The 12,846-nt window shown below is 38.8% G+C and overlaps 1 protein-coding gene across 1 annotated transcript in view; it reads left to right on the forward strand.

The window, feature by feature from the left end:
• The first annotated feature begins 322 nt into the window (after positions 1 to 322).
• zgc:85777 (uncharacterized protein LOC405871 homolog) overlaps positions 323 to 12,846 on the forward strand; it is a 65,454-nt gene continuing 52,930 nt past the window's right edge. The window contains exon 1 of the mRNA XM_061882599.1: positions 323 to 531. Within this exon, the coding sequence (XP_061738583.1) occupies positions 340 to 531 (192 nt within the window). The 5' untranslated portion in view covers positions 323 to 339. The remainder of the gene's footprint in view (positions 532 to 12,846) is intronic.

A 12,846-nucleotide genomic window follows, 5' to 3' on the forward strand; every position in this document is an offset into this window, starting at 1 on the left:
CGGCTTCCTCCCACCTCCAAAGACATGCACCTGGGGATAGGTTGATTGGCAACACTAAATTGGCCCTAGTGTGTGAATGTGAGTGTGAATGTTGTCTGTCTATCTGTGTTGGCCCTGCGATGAGGTGGCGACTTGTCCAGGGTGTACCCCGCCTTCCGCCCGATTGTAGCTGAGATAGGCGCCAGCGCCCCCCGCAACCCCGAAAGGGAATAAGCAGTAGAAAATGGATGGATGGGTGAGCGAACTGTGGTGCTGAATTTCCCCCAGGGATCAATAAAGTACTTTCTATTCTATTCTATTCTTTACGGTATAATTTAAAAAGCGGAAACTGTTGTGCGCATGTGCGACGGACGCCAAACAACAATGGCGCTGCGGCTAAACCTTCTGGTCAACAAATGTCGCCCGCTGGGAGTCCGCACCTTTGCCGGCAACGTGTCGTCTAAGACGGCAGAATCCGGGGCGCCGGAGACCTCCAGAGACCATTTAATCTACACGCCAGAGCACTTTGCGTTGAAGGAATCCCTCAAAAAGGTACGAGAGTTTGGCTAACAACATTTAGCTTCGTGTTGGCTAACAACATTTAGCTTCATGTTTGCTAACAACATTTAGCTTCATGTTGGCTAAGTTAATGTTGACACCACAGTTTTGACGATAAAGTGCTAAGTTAGTCTTGACTGCTAAGTCAATAAAGTGCTAACTGTGACAAGCATTAAAAGTGGGGGAGAGGTCACTGAGCACCTGTTATATGTACACACACACACACACCTAACGACGTTTCCATGTGAGTTGGAAAATTGTGTTGGATGTAAATATAAACAGAATACAATGATTTGCAAATCATTTTCAACACATATTCAGTTGAATGCACTACTAAGACAACATATTTAATGTTCAAACTCATAAACTTTATATTTTTTTTGCAAATAATAATTAACTTAGAATTTCATGGCTGCAACACGTGACAAAGTAGTTGGGAAAGGGCATGTTCACCACTGTGTTACATCACTTTTTCTTTTAACAACACTCAATAAACGTTTGGGAACTGAGGAAACTAATTGTTGAAGCTTTGAAAGTGGAATTCTTTCCCATTCTTGTTTTATGTAGAGCTTCAGTCGTTCAACAGTCCGGGGTCTCCGCTGTCGTATTTTACGCTTCATAATGCGCCAAACATTTTCCATGGGAGACATGTCTGGACTGCAGGCGGGCCAGGAAAGTACACCCACTCTTACTACGAAACCACGCTGTTGTAACATGTGGCTTGGCATTGTCTTGCTGAAATAAGCAGGGGCGTCCGTGATAACGTTGCTCGGATGACAACATATGTTACTCCAAAACCTGTATGGACCATTCAGCATTAATGGTGCCATCACAGATGTGTAAGTTACCCATGCCTTGAGCACTCCCATACCATCACAGATGCTGGCTTTCCAACTTTGTGCCTATAACAATCCGGATGGTTATTTTCCTCTTTGTTCCGGAGGACACCACGTCCACAGTTTCCAAATATAATCTGAAATGTGGACTCGTCAGACCACAGAACACTTTTCCCCTTTGCATCAGTCCATCTTAGATGAGCTCGGGCCCAGCCAAGCCGGCGGCGTTTCTGGGTGTTGTTGATAAATGGGTTGGGCTTTGCATAGTAGAGTTTTAACTTGCACTCACAGATGTAGCGACCAACTGTAGTTACTGACAGTGGTTTTATGAAGTGTTCTTGAGTCCATGTGGTGATATCCTTTACACACTAATGTCGGTTTTTGATGCAGTACCGTCTGAGAGATAAAAAGCCAATAATATCATCGCTTACGTGCAGTGATATCTCCAAATTCTCTGAACCTTTTTATGATTTTTACGGACCGTAGATGTTAAAATCCCTAAATTCCTTGCAATAGCACATTGAGAAATGTTGTTCTAAATCTGTTCGACAATTTGATTACAAAGTGGTGACCCTCGCCCCATCCTTGTTTGTGAATTACTTAGCATTTCATGGAAGCTGTTTTTATACCCAATCACGGCACCCACCTGTTCCCAATTAGCCTGCCCACCTGTGGGATATTCCAAATAAGTGTTTGATGAGTATTTTTTAACCTTATCAATATTTTTGGCCACCTTTCCCAACTTCTTTGTCACGTTTTGCTGGCATCAAATTCTAAAGTTAATGATTATTTGCAAAAAAAAAATGTTTATGAGTTTGAACATCAAATATGTAGTCTTTGTAGCATATTCAACTGAAAATGGGTTGAAAAGGATTTGCAAATCATTGTATTCTGTTTATATTTACGTCTAACACAATTTCCCAATTAATGGAAACGGGGTTTGTATTTTCTACCGCTTGTCCCTTTAGGGCAGGTCTGGGCAATTGCTTTGACTCGGGGGCCAAATTTAGAGAAGACAATGTGTTTGGGGGCTGGTATATCTCTTTTTTAGGAACACTAATACAAAACCTCACTATAGGGCAGGGCAATATGGTCTTTTTTTAATATCTCGATATTTTTTCAGGCCATATTGCGATACACCATATATATCTCCATATTTTGCCTTGGCCTTGAATGAACACTTGATGCATATAATCACAGCAGTATGATGATTCTATGTGTCTACATTCTTCTTCATACTGCATTAATATATGCTACTTTTAAACTTTCATGCAAAAAGGGAAATCACAACTAAGACAATTTAGCAAAAGTGTATTTATGAAACAGTTATTGGCACAGTGGCACAAATATTTATGTCATTTCCAAAACAGAAAGTGCACGATTGTCAGAGACATTTTAAAACAAGCTATGAGTACACTTTTGTGCATGATGTCACTAAGATGACATATCAAAACAACACTAAATTAAAGTGTACTTTTTGTACAGAATGCCACTACAATAGTTTAAAACAAATAAAGTGCACTTTTGTGCATGATGTCACTAAGATGACATATCAAAACACTAAATTCAAGTGTACTTTTTGTACAGAACGCCACTACGATAGTTTAAAACATTTAAAGTTCACTTTTGTGCATGATGTCACACAACATGTTTAAAAAACTGTCAAATAAAAATGAGCTGCATAATAGGAAATTAAATAGTGTATGTTCTTCATTCTGTGGTAGGTTTTTGCAGATGTTATTTTTTGTTGTCGATTTTTTTTTTTTCATACGGTGTTGATGTGGAAATGGTTGCTTCGGCATTTTGTTGGTGTGACACCGAACGGAGATGTTGACATGCACTTTCAAGCACTCTTCATTCTCTGGCGGGTGACTTTTCAAATGATGCTACATATTAGCAGTGCTGCTACTTTTAGTAGCAACGCTTTTGCAGCATAATTGTTCGAACGTATTCCCGCTTGAAGCCAAACCATCTGCTGTTTTTCTTGGGAATTAATTCTTCATTTGTTACCAGATTTGCACCTTCTCTCTCTCGTATTACCACTCGCACCGCACCGTTAGCATCACAGCTAATGTTACCCATGTAGCTACCTGTCTGCTCGGGGAGGGCGTGTGACGTTGCACGCGTGACGTATGTAAGAAGGTCCGCTTGTTTAAAGGCCTACTGAAATGAGATTTTCTTATTTAAACGGGGATAGCAGGTCCATTCTATGTGTCATACTTGATAATTTTGCGATATTGCCATAGTTTTGCTGAAAGAATTTAGTAGAGAACATCGACGATAAAGTCCGCAACTTTTGGTCGCTAATAAAAAAGCCTTGCCTGTACCGGAAGTAGCAGACGATGTGCGCGTGACGTCACGGGTTGTAGAGCTACTCACATTGTTTACAATCATAGCCACCAGGAGCAAGAGCGATTCGGACCGAGAAAGCGACAATTTCCCGATTAATTTGAGCGAGGATGAAAGATTTGTGGATGAGGATAGTGAGAGTGACGGACTAGAAAAAAAAAAAAGGCAAGGGCAGTGGGAGCGATTCAGATGTTTTTAGACACATTTACTAGGATACTTCTGGAAAATCCCTTACCTGCTTTTTGTGTTATTAGTGTTTTAGTGAGTTTTTATATGGTACCTGAAAGTCGGAGGGGTGTGGCCACAGGTGTGCTGACCGCCAGTGTCTCCGGTGGGAGGAGGTAAGCGAGTCCGCAGCTGCAGGAGGACGCAAGCTCCGCTCATGTCTACGGTAAGAGCCGACTTATTACCACAATTTTCTTACCGGAACCGGCCGGTTGAAATGTGGTCGGGAACCATGTTCGCTTGACCGCTCTGTTCCATAGCAAAGCTTCACCTTCGGGAATGTAAACAAGGAAACACCGGCTATGTTTGTGTTGCTAAAGGCAGCCGCAATACACCGCTTCCCACCTACATCTTTCTTCTTTGACGTCTCCATTATTATTGAACAAACTGCAAAAGATTCAGCAACACAGATGTCCAGAATACTGTGTAATTATGCGATTAAAGCAGACTACTTATAGTTTGGATCGGGCTGAAAAAAAATGTCCGGTACAGTCCGAGACGTCACGCGCACGCGTCTTCATACCGACGTTTTCAACAGGATACTTCTCGCGAAATATAAAATTGCAATTTAGTAAACTAAAAATGCCTTATTGGCATTTGTTGCAATGTTAAGATTTCATCATTGATATATAAACTATCAGACTGCATGGTCGCTAGTAGTGGCTTTCAGTAGGCCTTTAAGTCTCTGTGAGAAGGAGACACAAGAAGGAGTGGCAAGAGCCTGTAGTGTAATGCCAGCTGCTAAAAGCACCTGCGTGAGAAGGCATACTCCAATATCACAATATAGTCATTTTCTATATCGCACAGAGACAAACCCGTGATATATGGAGTATGTCGATATATTGCCCAGCCCGGGTTTGCAGCATTGTTAAACCTATCATACATGATGTACATGGGGTTAAAACACTACGACTGCATATTTTGTGATAGAGATGACTAGCTTGTGCAGACGTGTCTAATAAGGTGTCCAGTCAGGCGTGTGGTGCTTCCTGCTCCACCACTATATCACATCCACAAATGTTGCATATTATATATAGTTGTGTACTATGTTGTCTTCCCAACAATCTACCCTTGTCTTAAAGGTCTTTCTCTTGATGTCGGTCTCACTCCCCAGGTGCTGACCCAAATCAATACTGCCATAAAACCTTCTGCTTGGATTTAAAATGAGTCAATAGTCAGTTGTTTGCTTGTGCAGACAACTTTTTGTTTTGTTAAAGTGCCTAGATTGGGGAAGGGGGGGTCTGAAAACAAGGTTTGTACTGTTTGTTGGTGAACCTCATTGTTAACTTTTCAGAAGAGACATCAATAGTAGGGCTTGCAGTGTCATTTATCTACCTTATTTGCCGTACTATATGTCCGGTTTGGATTAAGGAGTGGACTCAGGTCATACTTGCCAACCTTGAGACCTCCAATTTCGGGAGGTGGGGGGGGCATGGTCAGGGTGGGGCGGGGGTTGTGGTTAAGAGTCAAGTGTTTCATATATATATATATATTTATATGCTCAGGTGTCAGCCTGCTCCTGTGTTCATCTATGATGAGTGCTAAAAAGCCTCTCACTCGCAAGAGTCATTAAAATGTCTTACAACTTTACCACCACGCTTGACTTTATCGTGGCATGTTTTACACTCCACCTCTTCATCTTTTTCGTTTTGTAGGATAAAATTATCCCACACAGCTGACATTTTTACCGTAACTTTTAATTCACACGGCCGTCTTAACGGTTAGAACACAGACTTGTGGATGTTTTGAAGGTGTGCTGGAAAATGCGAAACAAAGTTTAGGGAGCAGCAGAAGAGTGGAATGTATTATTTAAATCGGTGTGTTCGAAAACATGGACCGGAGTTTTTTTTAAAACTGGATCTTGATCGGCATTTTCCCATGCCTTGCCGATACGCGTTTTTTGGCAAATATCGGCGGCCGATCCGATCCAAATATCGGATCGGGACAACCCTAATAAATAAATAAATAAATAAATATATATATATATATATATATACTTGACTTTCAGTGAATTCTAGCGATATATATATATATATATATATATATATATATATATATATATATATATATATATATATATATATATATATATATATATACTTGAATTTGAATTGTCCGTCCTTGTTCTATTCTCCGTCTCTATTTTTCTATACCATATGCGTGTATAGTAGATGGCAGTATTGTCCTGTTTAAGAGTGTCAAAACATTGCTGTTTACGGCAGACGAACTGCTTTACGGTAGACGAAAACGTGACTGCTGTTGTTGTGTGTTGTTACCGCGCTGGGAGGATGTTAATGAAACTGCTTAACAATAAACCCACATGAGAAACCAAGAACTCGCTCTCGACCATTCTACAGTTATAACGTCAATGGGCAGGCACGCGGTTTATATTGTGGGAAAGCGGATGTGAAAACAGGCTGTCCTCACTCAGGTCCGCATGGAGCTGGAGGGGGCGTGGCCTCCAGCATGGACACGAACATGAAAATGCCGTCAGCAAAGGAAAATCCACAAATTAGCCAACCCTTGTTTTATAAGCCACAGGGTTCAAAGCAAAGGAATAAAGTTGCGGCTAATTTATGTTATTTACTGTATTATGTACAAAGGTGTTGTTTTGTTAACCTCATGTACTAAAACGTTGACTACATGATTAAATGTTTTAAGAAAGGTTTAGTGTCGTCTTACAACAGTGCTCCTACTAATGTAGTTAAATGTTTGTAAAATCCAGTCTTCATTTTAACTTTATGTAGAGATTCTCCTTGTAATATTCCAACTGTATTGGAATAACATTGCTATTTAATTCTAATAAAATTATACCTTTATTTTTGTAAAATTGCAAACATTAATTGTAGGCTTTTAATCTCAATACATACATATATATATATATATATATATATATATATATATATATATATATATATATATATATATATATATATATATATATATATATTGTTTTACCCACAATAGTTAAACCTATACAATTCCGACTTTATTCTCATAATAGTACAATTTTAGTCCCATCAAACCATTACTTAAGTCAAGTCACAAAAAAATGGTAGTGGCATTTTATGAAGATTCTTTGTCTTCATAAACTGTCTTTATTCTGTAATATTATCTATGATTTGGGTTTCATACGATTTCATAAAATGTATTTTTATAAAAGGTATCCCATCAATTACATTTTTTTTAATGCTATCATTCCTCTTGTAAAATGACATCTTTATTCCTGTGATATTTAAATGTTATCCCTAGTTGAAATTTATTGTTGGATATTGATATTGTAAAATTCTAATTTTATCTTCATAGTAGTTGTCTGTCTATCTGTGTTGGCCCTGCGAGGAGGTGCCGACTTGTCCAGGGTGTACACCGCCTTCCACCCGATTGTAGCTGAGATTGGCGCCAGCGCCCCCCGCTACCCTAAAAGGGAAGAAAATGGATGGATGGAGTATTTGGATATTAAATTCGTAAAATTACGACTTAACTCCCATAATAGAACAATTTTAGTCTCCTAAAACTATTAAGTGTAATAAATAAGTGTCATTTTATTCACGTAACACATTTTTTTAATCTCATAAAATATGACTTAATTTTGTAATATTAATGATGAACTACTTTCTTTTTATTGCCATAACAATTGAAGTCCTGTAAAATAAAAACATAGTCCAATTCTTTCTTAATTTTACACGATTATTCTTGTATAATCAAAACTTTTTTCTTATACTTACAAATTTGTCCTTGTAAGATTACAACTTTATTCTTATAATTCACAACTTTATTTTTTATAATGGTATGATTTTCAATCTCGTAAAATTCCAACTTTATTCTCATACTAGAGCATTTTTAGTCTCATAGATCTCTTACATTAGTCTTTTTTTATAATGGTGATACTGTATTTACAAACCCCGTTTCCATATGAGTTGGGAAATTGTTTTAGATGTAAATATAAACGGAATACAATGATTTGCAATTTTCAATTGAATGCACTACAAAGACAACATATTTGATGTTCAAACTCATAAACATTATTTTTTTTTTTGCATATAATAATTAACTTAGAATTTCATGGCTGCAACACGTGCCAAAGTAGTTGGGAAAGGGCATGTTCACCACTGTGTTACATCACCTTTTCTTTTAACAACACTCAAACGTTTGGGAACTGAGGAAACTAATTGTTGAAGCTTTCCCATTCTTGTTTTATGTAGAGCTTCAGTCGTTCAACAGTCCTGGGTCTCCATTGTCGTATTTTACGCCTAATAGTGCGCCGCAAATTTTCGATGGGAGATAGGTCTGGACTGTAGGCGGGCCAGGAAAGTACCCGCACTAATTTTTTTTTGAAGCCACGCTGTTGTAACACGTGCTGATTGTGGCTTGGCGTTGTCTTGCTGAAATAAGCAGGGGCGTCCATGAAAAAGACGGCGCTTAAATGGCAGCATATGTTGTTCCAAAACCTGTATGTACCTTTCAACATTAATGGTGCCTTCACAGATGTGTAAGTTACCCATGCCTTGGGCACTAATGCACCCCCATACCATCACAGATGCTGGCTTTTGAACTTTGCGTGGATAGCAGTCTGGATGGTTCGCTTCCCCTTTGGTCCGGATGACACAATGTTGAATATTACCAAAAACAATTTGAAATGTGGACACGTCAGACCACAGAACACTTTTCCACTTTGAATCAGTCCATCTTAGATGATCTTGGGCCCAGAGGAGCCAGCGGCGTTTCTGGATGTTGTTGATAAATGGCTTTCGCTTTGCATTGTTGAGCTTTAACTTGCACTTACAGATGTAGCGACCAACTGTATTTTGCGACAGTGGTTTTCTGAAGTATTCCTGAGCCCATGTGGTGATATCCTTTAGAGATTGATGTCGGTTTTTGTTACAGTGCCGTCTGAGGGTTCGAAGGTCATTCCATGTAGGTTTCCGGCCATGCCGCTTACGTGGAGTGATTTCTCCAGATTCTCTGAACCTTTTGATGATGATATGGAGGGTAGATGTTGAAATCCCTAAATTTCTTGCAATTGCACTTTGAGAAATGTTCTTAAACTGTTTGACTATTTGCTCACGCAGTTGTGGACAAAAGGGTGTACCTCGCCCCATCTCTTCTTGTGAAAGACTGAGCATTTCTTTGGGAAGTTGTTTTTATACCCAATCATGGCACCCACCTGTTCCCAATTAGCCTGCACACCTTTGGGATGTTCCAAATAAGTGTTTGATGAGCATTCCTCAACTTCATCAGTATTTATTGACACCTTTCCCAACTTTTTAGTCACGTGTTGCTAGCATCAAATTCTAAAGTTAATGATTATTTGCAACAAAAAAAAAAAGTTTATCAGTTTGAACATCAAATATGTTGTCTTTGTAGCATATTCAACTGAATATGGGTTGAAAATGATTGGCAAATCATTCTATTCCATTTATATTTACATCTAACACAATTTCCCAACTCATATGGAAACGGGGTTTGTACATTTTACAAGTTTACTTACTTTATTTTTGTAACATTAATGACTATTTTCGTGCAGTTACTTTTTGTTGTCATAATAGTACCTATTAAGTCCTGTAAAAATACAGTTTTGTATTTCTTTCTTAAATATTACCATCATTACAACTTTATTCTTGTAATATTAAAATGTTATCCTCATAAAAATAGCAGACTCAAAGTAAACAATTATAAGAAGTCCTATTTTTATAAGATATTTTTAAATTCTGACTTTTATTCTGACTTAATTCTCATAATATTACAGTGCAATTGTCATGAAAGTACACTTTTGCTTTGGTAAAATGATGACTAATGAAGAGTATTGATAAATGGGTGACTATATGGTTGTAACAGGAGATAAAAATGTAATTTTGAATCATAATTTGGAGTAATATCGTGAAACATATAGCAGCGTTGTTGTTGTTAAACAGCATGCTTCACATTCTACAAGTTGAATGAACAAATTAAACTCGAAGTTGTCATGGTAACCACAAAAAAGGAATCTAACAATGCCTTAGTTATCAGACTTTTGTATCTTAGGTACAAGCAGACGTTTGTCGATAAGGAGTCCAAAAATAACGTCAAGAGCTTTATTAAGGCAGACAGCAAATGTGTTGCGGTAAGAAGCGGGGAATTATATTGTCTGACTAAACCTTCAAAGGGTGCAAGGAGGTTGAAAATAAACCAGCACTGGGAATATGGCGAGGATAAAAATGTGGAAAAGGAAACCCAGAACAATATGTTGTCAGGGCGGGAAAAGGAACTCCATGTTTATTAAAAGCATGAGCTGAAGGATAATGGGACTTTTTTCCCTTAAAGATGCGGTAGCAGTTGAGTCAGAAGAAAATGCCTCCATGACTGTTGAAGGTCAGACATGTTTGTGCTACTAAAACAGTCCCTGGAGTTAACCTCCAGACTCACTAGTTTTTGTGATAACATTGATTCCCACAAAGTAGCTTGGCCATGACGCATTTGCAAAAAAGGGAATACTAAAAACACCAATAGAAGAACCACAGACTACTTTTTTTAAATGTTACAGACTGACAGGGATGAGGTCCGAAAACCGGTTTTCCCGATGCTTCGATAAGAAATTAACCAATACCATGGATTCAAAGCCACTACACTGTGTTTTCGCGACCATTGGGCGCACCGTATTAAAAGACGCTCTGTCAGTTACGGGTGTTATTTCTATATTTAACGCATAAATAAGGCGCAATGTAGGGCTGGGCGATATATTGATATACACGGTATATCACGGGTTTGTCCCTGTGCGATGTAGAAAATGACTATATCGTGATATTCGAGTACCGTATTTCCTTGAATTGTCGCCGGGTATATAGTATGTGCCTGCCTAGAATTACTGCCGGGTCAAACTCGTTTTGCAAAATAATTAGCGCATGCTTAGCATTACCGCCGGCTCAGGATTAACGCCGGGTCAAACTCGTTTCGCAAAAAAATATTTTTATTAGTGCATGTCTAGAATTTTGCCAAATAATTAGCATATGCCTATAATTTCCGCCGGGTCAAACTCGTCACGTCGCGAGTGACACTTCACCTGTCATCATTTTCAAAATGGAGGAGGCTGATTTCAAACATTAGAAATCGCATAAAGGGAAGAATATTAAGAGTTATTCAGTAGGATTTGAGGTCTAAGCTATGCTAAAAAGAACAGTAAGCAGCTATGTTTTATTAATACACCGTAGCTGCGTGTGTCAAATATGAGTCATTAAATGACTCCCGCCTCCTGGTGGTAGAGGGTGCTAGTGATCCTTCTTGCGACTACTCTGCTGCAGAAGAAAGGACAACAAGCAGCAAGAGTGGGCAGCAATCGTTTATTTTTTTCCTCTCGCTTGCACTTTTAACATGGAGGATTACATATCTAAAATAAAACAGTTTTCTAAACTGGACTTTCAATCCAAGCAGGAGGTAATAAAGGAAGATCTCCATCGAGACAGAGAGACTTTTAAAACTGAAGAAAGATAAGGAAGACTTCTATAAACAAGTTATCGATGCTTTTGATCAGAAAGAGCTGCGTATGGACTTCATTTATAAGTAAAGGTATGACCATAATAATGTTTGTTTTTTTTATTAAATGTGCTTTTCATGATGGTATCCTTACATCACACTCAAATTTTTAAGCGCAGGCCTAAATTTACCGCGTGCCTTTGGTAATTGCCGGAGTGAGAAGAGGTTTTCAAATAATTAGCGCGTGCCTTTGGTAAATGCCGGAGTAAGAAGAGGTTTTAAATGAATTAGTGCCCCGGCGGTAATTCAAGGAAATACGGTAAACGTTCTCACGCAGTTGCTTTTAAGCTGCGGGCCTTATAATTACAGGCTCTCCTCGCTCTTTCCTGTCTCTCCGTCTCACAGAGACTTAAAACAAGCGCACTTTCTTACACACGTCACGTCATACGCCCTCGTTAACGTTAGCTGTGATGCTAGCGGAGCCGTGCGAGTGGTAATACGAGGGAAAGAAGGTGCGAATGAAGGGAGAATTAATTCCCAAGAAAAACAGCAGAGGGTCCATCGTCTGGCGGTGGTTTGGCTTCAGGCGGGAATATGTCGAACAGACAAACCGTGATTTGTCAAGCATGAGGCAAAAGCGTTACTACCAAAAGTAGCATTACTGCTAATACGTAGCATCATTTGATAAGTCACCTGCTAGAGAATGAAGTGTTTGAAACCGCATGTCGACATCTCCGTTCGGTGCCGCACGCCCGCACCATCAAAATGCCGAGGCAAACATTTCCACATCAAAACCGTATGAAAAAAATAGTCAACAACGGAATTTAATAACGTCCCTAGTAACCTACCACATAGCGAAGGACGAATACTATTTGATTTCCTATTATGCTGTTCATTTTGAAATGTCTCAATCTTGCACTTTCTTTTTTGGAAATGACATGAACATTTGTGCCACTGCTTTATAACTGTTTAATAAATACACTTTTGGTCAGTTGACTTAGTTGTGATTTCCCTCTGCGTGAAATTTTAAAAGTAGCATATATTATGTATGAAGAAGAATGTTTTAATGTAGACACAAAGAATCATCGTACTGCTGTGATTATATGCATCAAGTGTTCATTCAAGAATTTCGGCCGCCACAAAATAAAAAATAATCAATCAATCAATGTTTACTTATATAGCCCTAAATCACTAGTGTCTCAAAGGGCTGCACAAACCACTACGACATCCTCGGTAGGCCCACATAAGGGCAAGGAAAACTCACACCCAGTGGGACATCGGTGACAATCTCGTTTAAAGGAAATAACATTAGAGGAATTGTTACAACGTGTAAATGGAATAAAACAAACAACATGTTTACTTGACCCTCTTCCTGGGAAACTGATCAAGGAGCTCTTTGTATTATTAGGTCCATCAGTGCTAAATATTATAAACTTATCACTTTCCTCGGGCA

The sequence above is a fragment of the Nerophis ophidion genome, linkage group LG21 (genome assembly GCF_033978795.1).
Source record: "Nerophis ophidion isolate RoL-2023_Sa linkage group LG21, RoL_Noph_v1.0, whole genome shotgun sequence".
Classification (NCBI taxonomy): domain Eukaryota; kingdom Metazoa; phylum Chordata; class Actinopteri; order Syngnathiformes; family Syngnathidae; genus Nerophis; species Nerophis ophidion.